Here is a 17,370-nt window from a genome sequence, read left to right on the forward strand (position 1 = left end):
TCCAAATTCGAAAATATTCTCTCTATCTCCATAAGATAGTGATAACATCTGTATATATTTTACTCTCACCCAACTTTATTTGTAAGATTTCACTTGGTATATTATTGTTGTTGTACTAGTTAAGTAAAAATGTAAACAAAATTGATTTTTTGAGAATATAATGATTTATTTTATGTAAAATTATTGGTATTGGATATGGATACGAGGGTATGAAGGACGTGTATTAGGGTAAAAGGTTAGTAAATAGTGTAGTATTGTCTTGGTTAGGGTGATTGATATTTGTTATTGTACTAATTGTGTTACTTAAGTTCTTATTTTTGGATATCCATCATTATTTATTATTATTTTCAATACTTTATTCTTGTATTGCATTTCAATTATTGCTCTATATTGTTGTAGTTGTACTTCCTTTTTAGTAGACTTTGCATTATTTCCTTGTAACTCGCTATATTTTCGTCTTGATATATGGGGTTGCTGCATCTGAGTCAGTGGTATTTCGAAAATAATTTTTTTACCTCCAAGAGGTAATATTAAGGTCTGCGTACATTCTATCCTCCCCAAATTCTTTACTAGGTATGTTATTGTTGATTTAATACATTTAAGTGGTTCATTAGTGCTCAATCCCACGAAATATACAAAAAAAAATATTATATGGATTATGATGATAAAAAAAAGGACTAAACTGCTCAGATATATATCTAAAATAATATTATAAGTCGATCCTCGAGCATAAAAAAATAACTTAATACATAACCTTAGATATGAGGGTGTGGAGAGCGCGTAATAGAATAGAAGGTTAGTTGGTAGTGTAGTATTGTCTTGCTTAGGGTGGTTGATATTTACCATTGTATTAGTTGTGTTGTCGTAGTTCTTGTTTTTAGATATCCATCACTATTTATTAGTGTTTTCAATACTATATTCTTGTATTGTGTTTCGATTATTGCACTATGTTATTATAATTGTGTTTTCTTTTGGTAGACTTTGCATTATTTCCTTGTGACTCGCTAGATTTTCTTCTTGGTATATGGAATTGCTACATCTGAGCCGAGGATTTTTCGAAAACAGTCTGTCTACATCCAAGAGGTAGTGGTAAAGTCTGCGTACATTCTATCCTTCCCTGATTCCACTTATAAAATTTTATTGAGCATGTTTTTGTTGATTAAATACATTTAAGTGGCTCATTAGTGCTTAATTCCACGAAATATACAAAAAAAGTATTAAATCAATTACAAAAATAAATAAAAAGAGACTAAATTGCTCAAATATATGTCTTGAATAATATTACAAATCGATCCTCAAGCATACAAAAAATAACTTAATACATGACCTTAGATAGGAGGGTGTGGAGGACGCGTATTATGATAAAAGATTAGTTGGTATTGTAGCGTTGTCTTGCTTAGGGTGGTTGATATTTACCATTGTTCTAGTTGTGTTACCATAGTTCTTGTTTTTTGATATCCATCATTATTTATTATTTTCAATACTATATTCTTGTATTGTACTCTGATTATTGCACTATTTTGTTATAGTAGTTGTGTTTCCTTTTGGCAGACTTTGCATTATTTCCTTGTAACTCGCTATATTTTCGTCTTGTTAAATGGAATTGCTACATCTGAGCCAAGGGTGTTTCGAAAACAGTTTCTCTATCTTCAAGAAATAGTGCTAGGGTCTGCGTACATTCTACTCTCTCAGATTCCACTTATAAAATTTTACTGAGTATATTATTTTTGATTTAATACATTTAAGTGGCTCATTAGTGCTCAATCCCACAAAATATACAAAAAAAAGGGAGTTAAATCAATAACAACAAATAAAAAGAGACTAAATTGCTCAAATATATGTCAAAATAATATTATAAATCGATCCTCAAGCATAATAAGAAATACAATGTGAAATAATTGTAGAGTTTTCTTGTCTGTCCTTTTGTTGACTTTTATTTTAATTGAATAGAACTAATTACCAATATACTATATAATAGCCTAACTTTTTGACTAAATCATATTAATCATAGTTGGGAAGCAAGATTATAAAATACAAAATACAAAATACAATTACAAAACATTGAACTAGATTCTTATAGTATTTGACTCACCTTATAATATCGGGGCTTAAAGTTAATACATTTAAATGTACATAACATTTTAAATTTTGAATCGCATTATACTATTTTTAATATATTTTTTATCACAATAAGCAACAAAATAAATTGAAATATTTCTGCCATTTTTATATTATCATTGTATAACATGTTAAATTTATTACTTCTAAAATCAAATTCACACTGAATTATTCAAAAATATATAATGCATGTATCATTAGATTATCTTATCAGCCATTCTAATTTTCTACTGTTTCAATATACACTTTCTTTTATAAATTATTGTCTTTATACTTAATTTATTTTTTTTGCATCAAAGTTTTCTTATATCACTGGAATTTTAATCTTCTTTTTGTTGTTTATTAGAGAATTAGATCTCATAAAAAAAAATTATCCGCAAATAAATACTCACACGTAATAAATTAAATTGATCAAAGTCTCAATATTTCGTTAATGACAAACGAGTAAGAGAAAATTTCAAACATGAGAAAAGTGTACATAATTTGATATAATTTTTTTTTTTTGTATTTCTATTTTGATATTTGGTATTGTATTTAGTATCAATACAATATCTCAATTGGACAATATGCCTATTTGAACTAGGTAAATTACATGTGTGACTTGTATTCTTCATTAAGTTTTCTTACATACGATAAACAATCATCTACGAGGAGTTAAAATCGTCTCTAATATATATATAATAGGATCATAAAGAAATATTTCCTATTTTGAGTTGTGCGTAAGTTTTTTTCCAGGACATTGCAAAAATGTGTTGCTTTGTCATATGCCCCCCAGAAATTAATTCTCCCCTTTTTGAAGAGAATATAAGACACATCTAGTTGCTTTATAATAGATTTTCTTTCTCGTGCTTCAATTCATGTGAATGGTTTGTCTTCAATTGAAGCAAAGTCCAACCTTGCTCTTTTCGAAGTGGTCTTTATGTTAAATTTCTTTTATCTACTTTTACCTCATAAATAATCTATAACGCAATAAAAAATAAATTATAAGAGTAACATAAAAAAATCAAATTAACCACGTAACTAAAAAATTAAAATACTTACAAATAAACGTGAAGGATAAGTTTTAGTACATTTTTCATCCCAAGTATTCCTAAGAATTTCCTCAAATAATTGTGTCTTACTCGATATTGTATTCAATATTAACGTTAAAATTTTGATATCTGATATGATATACGATTTAATATTGAAATATTAAATATCATATTAGATTAATTTGTGATTATATAACTTGTACAAACAAATATTATTTTATCATATAACTAATAATTATTTAATCAATGTAAATATCAAATCAAATTGAAATTCAAACTAAAGACTTGATAAATTTTATCCAGAAGTGATTTGAATTTACATAATAAAATTCATATGTATATTATATATACTGAATTTATTTTTAATGATTATATTCGACCATTTTTTCTGGCATCTCTACCATTCAAAAGAACTTGTGTATTGTTTTAGAAAACATTCAAGACTAATGTAATGTTCTCTAGAATTCTCAATCACTTAGTAATTTTAATTCTTACCATATGCATAAATAAAACATATACATTTCAAAACTAATAAAATTTCCATAACTAAACTATTGATGAAGCTAATAATTATAAAGGTGATGCGTACTTTAATAACTAAATACATGAAATTGAGCAATACTTAAATTAAAATAACATTACACAATTAAATTTAGAGTTTCATATCTTTTTCTTATATATTCGTAGTTCGTAGTATTTTAAGTGAGCTTTCAAGCATTTTGATGAGAAGAAATAATTTAGTATTTTTGTTTTTACTGAAATTTGAACCTAATAGCTCGTGATTCTCATTTTTCAATTCACTTCATTGACCACGAGGTCATACCCTTAAGTGCTAGAGTTCCATACCTTCAGACGGACAAATACCCTATCAAATTCAATCATTTAAGTACATTAACTCTTTAACACCCGTTAAGTTCGTAAAAAACTACAGTATAAAATAAAATCTCCTTTTGTGCCGCCATCAACCATACAACATCACATCGAATCAATTCATTTTTTTTGTTTTTCGAATTTTAACGCTAAAAAAATTGACCTAATCAATTATTTTATGATCTGAACATAATAAATATTTATATATATTCAATTAACTAGGTACTCGTTCATTCTAGTGGATATCGACATATTACATTTATCATAGCAATATAAATGACATCAATATTGACACATTATAAAATAACTCTTATGACCTCAACAATTTCATTCAAAATGTGGAGAAATGCAAAGTATATCATTATAGGTATTCTTTAGTCGAAGATTTCACCTAAAGAGGTTTTACCTTAATTTTACTTAGCACAAAGTGTGTGTCACCCCCCCCCCCCCCAACAAGCATCAAATGTACACATAGTATTGCATAACAATATCTTATTTATTTTTCAATCAAAGAAACCCAATAATACATATCACATAAAGTTAATAAAAATTATACATTTCCCTTCCTATTGTTGTGAGTACACAAGTAGAAAATGAGTACTAGGCTTGGAAAGTGATAATTCATCAAAGATACTTTGATTGTTGGAGATAATGTCGGAGTCGGGATTTCACTAAGAGAGTTCAAAATATGAAGAGTAAACACATGAAAAAGTTAAAGGATTCAACATCGATTATATATATAAAAAATAATTTTAATCATATATAAATAATATAATTTTCTGCTGAAGAAAATTTAGATGAACTCCTTAGCGCTACCTGACTTCGCCCCTGATCGGAGAGACTCCCAATACCATTGATGATTGCAGTGGTAGCTGAAAAAGAGAAGAAAAAACTTGATACCTATGAAAGAGTTGTGAAATGTTGTGAGGTGTAAACTATGAAGCGTTGACATTCTTTATTTTGTTGCCACGATTGACTTGGGCTTTTTTTTTTTGCATAACAATATCAATTCACTATGTTTGAGCCTAACCCCAAGCTTACTGTAATATCAAGTTTTTGCACGAAGACCTCCTATTTGATGGCGGTCTTTCATTTTTGCCCTTTAACTTAGTCTTTAATTTTATTTCTGATTATGCATTTAATACAAATTTGCGGGTCATAGCATTCTTGATTATGACCTATATTCGTTAGACATAACTAATTTTGTAGGGCAAATTTTTTTAGAGAATGTTTGCCTTGGGGCATACGTTATAGACTTTGAGAGAACTTTTATCTTAGGGAATGACTTGTGTGACTGAATTATGTCTTGGGACAGCCTTGAGCTTAATTTTTTTGGTTTTAGGCATGACTTATATCACTACATTTTATATTTTGACAGAATTTAATTATATTGATTTGTAATGTCCAATATTTATATTAAAGTTTCAACTAATTTAAAATTGTATATATTAAAACTTCAACTAATTTGAATTCGTGCAACATAAGACACAGTTAGAAAGACTGCTTCCTAACAATTTTTTTTTATATCTAAAACTCTAATACAAACTTCTAATTAAGGATAGAGAAATTTTATCCATCCACTATAATCGTTGTTACTAGTTACAATATTTTTTAAGCCGATCAAATTTTTGCTTTTTTTTTTTTTTTTGGCAATACCTCAACATAGCATGAGCATGAAAAGAGTACAAGATTTAGTATATTATTTAAGATGAACTTGAAAACAAATCGAGAAGGGAAATTAATAAAATTAAATCACATAAAAGAACGTTTACATACCAAGCCAATACTATTAAATTAATTTGTGAAAACCAAAGTACATAACGTTAACAAATAAATATTATAAGTCCATACTAATCCTTCAAATCTTCTCAGCTTGTACATTCAAGATTCAAATTTGCATGTGCCATAACCTAGGGAAAAAATTAAAACGAAAAACAAATAATGTCGTTAGAATGATTCATTTGACAATTCTATTGATTTTTTTTCTTGGTGCAAAACTAGTTTCTATCAAATAATTAGATATATCGCCCTTTCATGTTCGAAAATTCGATCCACGTTACCCAAGATAAACAAACATTTTATGAAATTTATACAATATATAATTGTAAAAACTTACTTGGATCGGAGGAGGCAACTACACCAGTACCAGCAAAGTCACAGTTGAAGTTGTTGCGGCCTTCCCTTTGATAGTAAGAGTTCATGGCGAAGGCCGCATGAGACCGAATAGTGTTGGGATTAAAGCAGGAACCACCTGCTTGAATTGGTGTGCAGTCAACTCCTTGACTGCACACATAGTTAATGTTGGCTTGTAATTGGGCGTCAGTCGCCCCAACCTTTGGCAGGCAGAATTTTTTGTTTTGTGATGGTGGTCCTACTACTGGTGGTTTTGGTTGCCCTTTGTTGCCTCGGCCGCCGGTTTTTGGCGGAGGCAATGAAGGTGTTGGGCGACCCTGTAGGTATCAAAATTACAAAATTTGATTTAGAATAACTGAATGAAGATTATGTAAATGATTAGAAGTGACAAATAGATGAATTAGATCATATTCAGGCAAGTCAAATCAATAAATCAATCATAAATAGTGACAAAGCTACTAAGAGTGAAGGTGGTTCAATTGAATCCGTAATATATATACACAATATATGCAATGTAACAGAATAATTTATTTTTAAAAAAAGTTATTAGTGTAGTAAGGGGATTAGTAGTAGCTTCAAGTTACAAGTTCAAATCCCAATAATAATAAATATTTTTATATGAATTTCTAGCTCAACCACTAATCTTAACATAATTATCACCTGAAATTTACTTGAATTAAAATGAATCAAATAACGGATCATAACCAACCCATCGAATATTATTAATGCAACCTACCATTCTTTGCCTCAAAAAATAATTTAAAATGATGTAGAAAATAGAATGGATTGAACCATTGATAGTTACCACCATTTACCATAGATTTTAAAAATAAATTTTCAAATTTCAAAAACTAGTCTTGAAATTTCACTTTACTTCAAATTTTCTTCGAGTAAAACGCATGTTTAAACACAAATTTAAATTTCAACAAAAACTCAAATTTTAAAATCTATAATCAAACGGAATCTTCGTCTTTGAATTGGTGGGACCAAAAAGGAAAAAAGTACAATACACTAAAAAGCAGCAAAAGAAAGTAAAAAGAAAACAGAGAGGACTAGATTCAAATTTAAATTTAAAGATAGAAAAAGCGATGATGCTCAAATCTATTTCTTTTTCATTGTCTAAATACTACTTACGTCACATATTCATTAAGTCGGGAGCCGTTGAACTTTCTAGCAATGCTACACTTTTTGGTGCACTGGAAAACAATACTCTCTATTCATCTCGTTTTACGTGACACTCGTTTTTTATTATTCATGGAGAGAAGTAGTGAAAATCCATCTCAAACTCAATGCAAATTATTGTTTTCATCCTCAAAATAGTGAGGACCTTAAAAATATCGTTTTAGTTGACAAATTGAACTTAAATACATCACCAACTAACAGAATGAAATACACTCCAAAATTCTCACCAAATTCAAAAATATTTTCAACACTTTTTTCAGCTTTTATTAAGAGCTCCACTTGTTATGTCATCTGGCAGATCGAATTTAAATTTAGTTTGCCAAGTAGACGGTTTTAAGACTATTAATAGTTTGAAGATGAACAATAATTTACGTCAAGTTTAAAAATGTATTTAATTCTTGGGATAATGCACAAGTACGCCCTCCAACTATGTCCGAAATCTCAATTACATACCTTAACTTCACTAAGGTCTTATTACCTCCCTGAACTCATTTATTTTGTAATTTCATACACCTTATTTACATACGTCGCGCCTCAACTGCATGGATTCACTGAATGTGTCACATATGCAATAAGGTGCACAAAATTATAAATTAAATGAATTTAAAGGGTAATAGGACTTTAATAAAATTAAGGTGTATAGTTGAAATTTCGAACATAATTGAAAAGGGTACTTATTCATTTTCTCTTAATTCTTCTCTCTTATTATTTCATCCCCCAAAATACCATTTTACTACAATTATTTTAAATTTCATATTTCAATTTTTTTTCTAATAAATAAATATTGTGCCAAATCAAGCGGCACACATGAAATATATCGAATGAAATAAAAGTAGAATCCAAGGAAGAGATTTTATTATTACTTCTATAACAAGTGGTGGCCCGTGGAACAGGTGTCAACTTTTTCCTTTTCCAGCACGCCACGTGTATCAGATTGATTAATTGTAGTACTAATATATATATATATATATATATATATATATATATATATATATATATATATTTTCAAATATGAAGACTTTTACTATTATCATAAATCTAGTACTACAATGTTGCTATTAAAATTATCTTTATTATAATAATTAAATAAAATTATTAAATTTACGTAAATTCGTACGAAACTAAACGCCCTTCACATGAAAGCACATATTCCATCTATCTACAACCAGCTGTATGCAACTAGAAAAAAAAGCACTTAAAGCCAAAAGACAAGGAAACTATTTACAAAAAGCTTTGTGTAATCATAATTCCAATTAAGAAAATGGCCTAAATACCCCTCCTACATTTAATTAAATTAAACTACTAGTATATCAATAAAGTTGTTCTACTAAAATCATTAATAAGATTTCCGTTTAATTAACTATACTTATAAGCAACTTTGTTTGTTAGATGAACAATTACTAGCAAGAAGAGATATATACACAAAAATAATATTAATTTTTCAGAAATACCTGTTCTTCCTTCAAGACTCCGATATTATAAACCGGAGTGAAATCGGGTCGGAATAACCCGAAATTCTTCTCAGCCATAGATCCGGGTTTGGTATTCTCATTGAACAATGCAAAAATGTACGTCTCGATCTTCCTGTGCGGCATCAATGGCGTCCCCGTCCCGGAATTATACTTCTTCATCAATCCACCATTATACGAAGCTGCATTTTCCACTGTACACTGCGGTTCATACGATTCTCCTTGCGAAGGCCATCCTGTCTCCGCAGCAACTATCTCCACATCTGGATATTTCAATCTCACCATTGACATATACACAGCATCCAACAACATATCGAACGAATTTGTATACCATTTCTTCGAAAATCGATCGTAAACACCTTTATTCTTCCTAAACAGAAGAAAATCCTCTTGCTTCGGGTTGTACCCGAAGTAGGGATAAGGGTTTACCATGAATGGACCTTTCGTTTCACGAAGAAATTGAAGCATTGGGGCTAAAATACCTACATCCCAACCGGGTCGAAACCGGGCTGCGCTTGGTGGATTAGATCGTAATAGAATACCAAGTGAATGAGGTGAAGAGACTTTTATACCTTTCAAACCAGATAAACCCAAAGCTTGGTAAAAAGTTTTCATAGCTGGAACAAGCTTATTCTGTACATCAGGTGTATCCCAATGAAGAACCTCATTACCCACAAGAATCACATCGATTTTTGTCTGTGGGTAATAAGGTTTAATGTTTTGCTCGACGTATCGTCGAGCATTGGCGAGATCCAAAAGATTCGGAATCTCGCCATTAGGTACTGTGACCGTAATTGAGATCCCAGTGTTCGCAAAAGCACGAAGGATGTCTGGATTGATGTCGAAAATCTTTACACGGTCTATGACCGTTTTGTCCTTGATGAACTGAGCTACTTGAGCTGGAGGAGGAAGATTGTTTCCGAGAGTGCCATAGTTAACACCTATAGAAGTTACATCACGAAGAGAAAGAGCAACAACAAAAAAAAATAACATAAAAGAAGTTTTGTTTGATAGCTCCATGATTGATATGAAGATGGTTGATGTGGAGATAGATTTATTTATATAGAAACAATAGTTTGAAAAAAACGGAGGTCAAATTTGAATTTGGACTATTTTGACCAAAAGGAAAGAAGATGGAGATTTCTAGATTTTGTGAGCCGACAGACTATTTTTATTTTGATACATATGTTAAAAGGGAGAAATAGAATAGTATAAACGTGTCGTGGCAACAAAGGTGAAATGGATACCATAATTATTACAACTATTTTGATTACGCGTATGTTGCGCAACATCATAAAAAATGAATATGTCCGAAAAGTGACAATGGATATTTTTAGGAGTGGCCTTTGGATTGAATTTGAATATATTTAATAATAATATATAAATATGTTCTTTAATTTGATCTCATTTTATATTTGTGTTTTTTAATTTTGGATGTACACAAATAGATATTTAAATTTGTATAAAATTAAACAAGTAGACACACATATTCTATCCTACGTGGTACAATATACATAAGACGTCACATAAGACACAAAATTACCATGTAAGATGAATGTGTCTATTTGTTCAAGTTTTAGATAGTTAAAGTGTCTACTTGTACATTAGTAAAATTAGAGATCATAATTGCCAGCTGAAGTTAAGTTAAACGTCATATTTATATATTATGTCATATATGGTCAAACGTTAGTTTAAATACGGTTAGGTATCACAGTTCAAACCAACATGTATATCTCTTCCATGCAGGGGTAATAATAGCAACACATTCGGTATAATCACATAAGTGGTATATAGGGAGGATGATATGTACACAATTTTATTCTTACCATATAAAAATGGAAAAGGAAAAGAATCAAATATACCCCTATATTATTAAAAATAGTTTAAATATACCTCTCTTGATATAATTTCAATTCAAATATAACCCTCCCGTTATGCTTTCGATTGGAATATAACATTCACATTATACTTTATTGCAAAATTACCCTGAGCTTTGAAGGACATGTCGAAAACTGAGAATCCTAAGGGACAACAGTTCCTCACGGATACTATCAAATACACAGCAGTGTTGCTTAATTTTAAGGTAATGCAATATTTTTTTCTTATTACCAAAAAAAAAAAAAAGACGAAAAGAATTCAAAGCGGATGGAATGGGTCAGGGATGGATTAATCGGGTGAATTTTTAAAGAATTTAGGTATTTAAAATTGGAGTGGGACATTTGATTCTAAGTTTATCACGTGTCCCTCCATCAAAAATTAAAGATAATTTTATACTGAAGTACAATGAGAGTGATATATTTGAACCAAATGTAGAGGCATAGATAGACTTTCTTTGTAGTATTAGCTTGGATGATAAGGAGGAGGAGGATGTTAAAATAAAACCTGCATTAATTTCAAGAGAATTTACCTATTTGAGATAGTGATTATCAAAAACAGTCTTCGTACCTCACAAAGGTAGGGGTAATATGTTTGCTTACAACTCACCCTCCACAACCCTCACTGGTGGAACTATACTGGGTTGAGACAATCGTTAACAATTAACGATGACTATATGATCAGTTAGTCGAGCGATTTGGTAGGTGCAAATCATATCACGACTAGGTAAACACAATCATTAGTATAGGCAAATTGAGCCAAAATGGAAGGCATATCAATGAGGTAACATACACGAAGATCATGAAACCACCGGAAAGCAATACATACAGAAACCAAGAAGAAACTCTCATATATACAACTACATAAACCTTGTTGAGAATAAGTCAATTTTCATTGGAAGGAATTATCAAATGAAATAAAGAGAGGTAAACAAAGGGCAAATAATAGTTAGGAAACAAGAAGAAATTCTTTATTCGAGAAGAGCTTCTTGACAGAAGATAGTCTGCCCATTCGCGCTATGATGAAATAAGGTTCTCGTTTGAACAATATACTACATCAAACGATGCCTCAAGAGCTAATCGATCACTAAAGCCCCCATGAGGATTGGGCATTAAACACAACTAAATGAGAATGTCAAGTTCCAGGAAAACCAGTGCAACACGTTAAAATAAGCCGTGTAATGATCTGGGAAGAAGCCAACCACCTTCAAGACGGTCATCACATTATCTTAAAGCTGAATGAGCGGTATCAGAATAACAAGAACTACCAGAAGTAACCAATCATTCATAAGAATTCAGCAGAAAACGGGCATAAGCGAGTTAACAAAAGCTACTATAGTGTTTCTAGCAGACACTGCAAAGTAATATCAAATGTACAATAACAATATTATGTTACATATAAAGTACCGACTGAATCAAATGGCAAGAGGCAACATCTACGACTCAGTGGTCTAGCATGTAACTATCTTTCGTGAAACAACATTCTGAGACAATAAAACCAGTCCAAGACACTAGCATATCACCTGAACAAAAACAGCTATCAGTTTCTTCCAAGGGGCAAAGATCTGCAAGAATAAGTCTCCTTGAAGTCGGACTTTCTTGATGAAGTGAAAATAGAGGCATAGACTTCCTTTGTAGCATGAGCTGGAGCTACATCAACAGCCTTAAACCGCTTCACTGATCCATTACTCGAACTATTCTTCACATCCTTAACTTCTATCTTACTGTTAATGCCAACTTTAGCATTCCCTTCCACTTTCCTCATATCCTTGCCTACTAGCTTATCCTCGATCCCATGTTTCATCCCGCTCAAGCGTGGTGCCTCCATGACCTCTTCACCATTCACAGCTATATCCACATTCCTCCCCTTCTTCACCTTCTTATTATCCTTCAATTTCGCCCTTTCTTCCTCCATTCTCTCCCTCAAAGCCGCAACCTCTTCTTCACTCCCATTAATCACAATTTTATCACTCTCCACAATCTCTTTGTGGCAAACCAAACAAGCTGATGATTTCACTTCCTTCAAAGCTTTTGCACTCAAAACATGTCCACAACCCCTCAAAGCAAAGAACTTGTACTTCCCATTGAACTCCAGCCCCGTTACCGGACACTGAAACCCGGTCCCTTCACCATCACCAAGCCCTCTATCCTCTTTCCCCGGAATCACCGACAGCTCAACCGGAATCATATCTTTCAATCCCTTTATATAGCCAAACTGCTTAGGCACCCTTTTCTTCAATAAAGCCTCAACTAAAGCCTCCTTATTAAACAAATTCCCAAGTTTATCAATAACAACCGGATGCTTTAACGACTCGTTCGACAAAGCACAATTCAACCATCTAGACAACCTAATCTCATTTGGGTCAATTTTATCCGGTTTCTTAACAGCATACATCTTAAGATAACAGTCTCTTGACTCAGCTCCCGTGGCACCGCCATCACCACCACCACCACGAAGGCGAAAACGTAGGACCAAAGTGGAAAAGGGGCTAATCCCAGAACTATGTAACAGAGTTGAATCCTTAATGGGTCGACCATCAAAGGTAAAATAGACAGAATCCTTAATTGTAGCTAATGATTTCTGGGTTTTATCAAGAAAACATGATTTGAGGTCTTGCAAAGTGAAATTAGGATTAGGGTTTTCAAGGTTTAGGACATGGGTGGGGATCTGAAGCTCTGGCGATTGTATGAAAACTGGGAAATTGCGCATTTGGGGTTCCATTATTAGGGTTTATGAATTGAAATTGAAGAGAATTTTAGAAAAATTACCTGAATTGAAGAGGAATCGAAGAGCACTGGTTCTCGAAAGGGAAAAAAGATTGTAATTTTATCGTATTCTTGGTGTTTATATTTTGTCTTCTGAAATTTGTTTTGACCCGTTTAGGAGAAAAGTCTACATCGACAAAATACGAGACAAATTCTGGGTATTTAAGGAAGCATGCATTTATCCCTAATCACGTATTTTTAAGGGAAAATTACCTTTTACACATATTAAGATGCTATATTTACTTTTATTTCCTACTATACCAAAAAAATTTCAAAATCCCTCCTTTTCCTTTCTCTCTCTCTCCCTCACTGATACATCCGCCTCCTCCTTCATCCTCGCCCTAATTTGCTCTAGTTAATTTGATCCTCTTCAACCGTTAATCAATTTCAAGGTTTCAACTAAGGTATATTTTAATTTTTCCTTATATGGAATTTCACTTCATCCTCATTCAATCGGATTTCTCCTAAAATTTGTATCTTTTGATTTCTTCTGTAAATCTTTGAAAAATCTTCTAAAATTTTTATCATTTGCTTTCTTCTGTAAATCTTTCTATTTTTGTTTCTTATACCTTCAATGATACATATGAAATCCGTTCATGGTCTCAAACAGTCCAATAAAAATCAAGGAATTCTTGTTTCACCTGGTTCTGATTCGTCTTGGGAAGGTTACGACGAGGTTAGATCCAAACATCGTAACGATCCAGCAGTGATGAATAAGCTACGTGAGAAATTGAAGTCGAAAGCTACAGTTAAACATGCACCCAAAGAAGTAGACAACAAGATTGAAGGGGTTACAACACGCCCTAATCTCCCAAAGGTATGGGTTCAATTAAGTTTTTTTTTTTAGAATGAAAATTTTGTGAAGGTTTTAATGATTTTGATATATATCATTTATGTATCAGATACATAATGTCTTTTTCAAATGCAATTTTTTGGAGATTTACTATTTCTGATACATCATGTTTAAGTGTCAGTTTCTGTTGTTTCAAGTTTTAATGATTCTGATACATATCATTTATGTATCAGATACATAATATCTTTTTCAAATGCAATTTTTGGAGATTTACTATTTCTGATACATCATGTTTAAGTGTCATTTTCTGTTGTTTCAAGTTTTAATGATTCTGATACATCTACATTTATGTATCAGAATATAATATATAACTGCTTCTGATACATCTTCTGTATGTATCAGAATCTCATCTCATGCATAAGATATTTTAATGCATATGATACATCGTATTTATGTATAAAGTTCAAGTTGTATTTAACCATTTTCATGTCAATGCAGGGAATGAAATACGTCATCAAGAAGATCCCGTCCCACACATTGAGATTCGAAACTATAAGAGCCAATCATACCTTATCTCAATCTTCTATCCATAAATAGCTGATGTGCATTAACTATTCTATAGCTAAAGTTATGTATCAGATACATAACTTATGTATCAGCAAAAGTGAAAAAATAATTGAAATCAACTTCGGTTTGAATTGATGCTCTGTTTTTTCCATTCGAGACGATGCTCTGTTTTTTGGCTTGAATCTTCATGAACATCACAGTTACTTTTTTAAACAAATTAATCTCATTAATTAGATTAGTGATTCAATTTAATAACCAATCAAAACTTACATTAAAATACTAACCATAAATAGCTGATATGCATTAAGTATTCTACATCTAAAGTTGATGTATCAGATACATAACTTATGTATCACCAAAACTGGAAAAAAAATTGAAATCGAATTTGATTTGAATTTATGCTCTGTTTTTTTGCTTGAATCTTCACGTACACAACCGTTATTTTTTTAACCAAATTAATCCCATTAATTAGATCAGTAATTGATTTAAAGAACGAATCATACCTTATATTAAGATACTATCCATAAATAGATGATCTTCATTAATTACTCTATAGATAATTGATGTATCAGATACATCACTAATGTATCAGAAAAGTTGGAAAAAAGGAGATATCGGGTAATTTTGGTACAATGAGGGATGTATAGTAATTAGACTTTTCCATTATGGGATTTAGATAAAGTTTACTATTTTTAAAGTTGTGCAGGCCTAGGCCCAAAATGAACGGTATCACTAATTATTTGAAGTTGTATATAGACGAGTTAGTATTATGTCCATGACAATAAAGAACATCGGTCTTTTTTTCTGTTTGTCGTAAATGGCCGTTTTCAACCCCAATTTATTTGGAATTATGACTAGTTAATGTTTTTATTATCGGTTTATGGCTTCTCACAAGGACGGAGCGAACTTACGATCAGGGATTCATCTGAATCCCCTTCGACGAAAAATTATACTATTTATATATAATTAAAATAATTATATATATATATATATATATATAATAGATGGTGAACCCCATTCGATTAGTTCATTAGTCTAACTTTTCAAATTTTAAACCCCCGTATTAAAAATTTTGAGGAAGGCTCTCGCCCCAGTTTATTTGGAATTACGACTTGTTAATGTTGTTATTGTCGGTTGTGAGTTTATAAATATGTCTCTTGCGTATTTATGTCTAATATAATATTTCTATTTTACGTCTTTAGGTCCAGTCATACCTTTTGACAAGGGTGTTTAATAAATTTTAAATTTTTACGTTTATCATAATTTTTGGTAGAAATTCCAGAATTTTAATAGTTTTCATGAATTACGATTATACAATTTTTTATATAGTTAATTATCTCAAATGATAAACAAACAAAAAGACTAAATATAGTCATTTTTTATTTAAAAAAAAGTTAAGAAACAAAAGAAAGAGAAGAGTTGTCCTTTTAACAAATTTCTTAAATCATGCATATCTCAATTTCTTGTTGAATGACAATTGTATATGTATGCCAATTTTTTGCATGCTTAAATGTTTCTTTATTGGTCAAATAATGCTCATCAACCTGTTGAGGAAACTTGCATTTAATGTAAATATCAACAATAAATTGATATTTACATGATTAAGTAACATGTTAAAGAGATCTATTTAGAGTGTCAAGTGAGTCAACTAACAATGTGAAGAATAATTTATTGATATTAAGATTTATCATTACAGCTCTTGTACATTGTCTAGTTTGATTCTTTGTGCTTGAATTAAAATGTTTTACATTCTAGAGAACTTGTATTAGGTGTTGTGTTTTGAATTTTTGTGTCTTATCATATTTTTGGTAGAAATTTAAGAATTTTAAAAGCTTTCATGAAGTATGGTTATTCAATATTTGTAACTAAATATTTTATATTGAGCCATAAAAATAAAGTCCCATTTGATAGAGGGTAAACATGAAAACTTTCCTCATGAACAAAATTTCTATTATGCAAATACAAAATAGTCAAATTTAGTGAGTTTCAGTTACCAAATAACAAGAAAACAAAAACAGAACAAGCCTAAATATAGTCATTATATCACAAAAGTCAAAAAAAGGTGCTATTTTTAACTCTATAACGATCCCTTCCGACCGTTATGGGAAAAATGAATATTGAAAAAATTTGGGCTAGAAAATCTTTTGGGTAGTAACTTAAAATTTCAGGCTAGGCCAGTTTTGGACGAAATCTAAGTAAGGTGAGGTCTAGTGCAATTCTGGAATGGATTGGGGTTTAGGTGTCTCATAAATGTGAAGAGAGCTTTCAAAAGTTCAAGACCATATTGACTACAACATCTATCCTGACATTGCTGGTGGAAGGTAAGGACTTTATTGTTTATTGTGATGCTTAACATTCGGTGTTGGGTATTGTGTTGATGTGGGACATGAATGTCATTGCCTCTACTTTAAGGCAGTTGAAGATTCATGAGAGGAACTACCCAACGCATGATTTGGAGTTGATAATGGTAGTGTTCGCTCTCATAATCTGGCGATACTATCTCTATGGTGTCAAGTGTGAGGTGTTTACATATCATCTCAGCATTCAATATTTGTTCACTCAGAAAG

The 17,370-nt window shown here is 31.2% G+C and overlaps 2 protein-coding genes and 1 long non-coding RNA gene across 3 annotated transcripts; 1 reads left to right on the forward strand and 2 right to left on the reverse strand.

The window, feature by feature from the left end:
- Positions 1–5,744: 5,744 nt before the first annotated feature.
- LOC129891520 (glucan endo-1,3-beta-glucosidase-like) lies at positions 5,745–9,919 on the reverse strand. The gene is made up of 3 exons (XM_055966906.1): positions 8,786–9,919; positions 6,136–6,469; positions 5,745–5,929 (listed from the first exon to the last, which is right to left on the reverse strand). The coding sequence occupies exons 1-3, from the start codon at positions 9,821–9,823 to the stop codon at positions 5,901–5,903; spliced, it is 1,401 nt and encodes a 466-aa protein (XP_055822881.1). The 5' UTR covers positions 9,824–9,919; the 3' UTR covers positions 5,745–5,900.
- A 2,023-nt stretch (positions 9,920–11,942) lies between these two features.
- LOC129891521 (uncharacterized) lies at positions 11,943–13,587 on the reverse strand. Its single transcript, XM_055966907.1, has one exon. It carries the CDS (start codon positions 13,397–13,399, stop codon positions 12,218–12,220), a length of 1,182 nt encoding a protein of 393 aa, XP_055822882.1. The 5' UTR covers positions 13,400–13,587; the 3' UTR covers positions 11,943–12,217.
- Positions 13,588–13,760: 173 nt separating this feature from the next.
- On the forward strand, positions 13,761–14,934 carry LOC129891083 (uncharacterized). Its single transcript, XR_008767096.1, has 3 exons — positions 13,761–13,847; positions 14,054–14,260; positions 14,735–14,934. It is a non-coding gene; the product is annotated as an uncharacterized LOC129891083 (long non-coding RNA).
- Positions 14,935–17,370: the final 2,436 nt, after the last annotated feature.

This window comes from Solanum dulcamara, chromosome 6 (assembly GCF_947179165.1).
Source record: "Solanum dulcamara chromosome 6, daSolDulc1.2, whole genome shotgun sequence".
In the NCBI taxonomy this organism is placed as follows: Eukaryota; Viridiplantae; Streptophyta; class Magnoliopsida; order Solanales; family Solanaceae; genus Solanum; species Solanum dulcamara.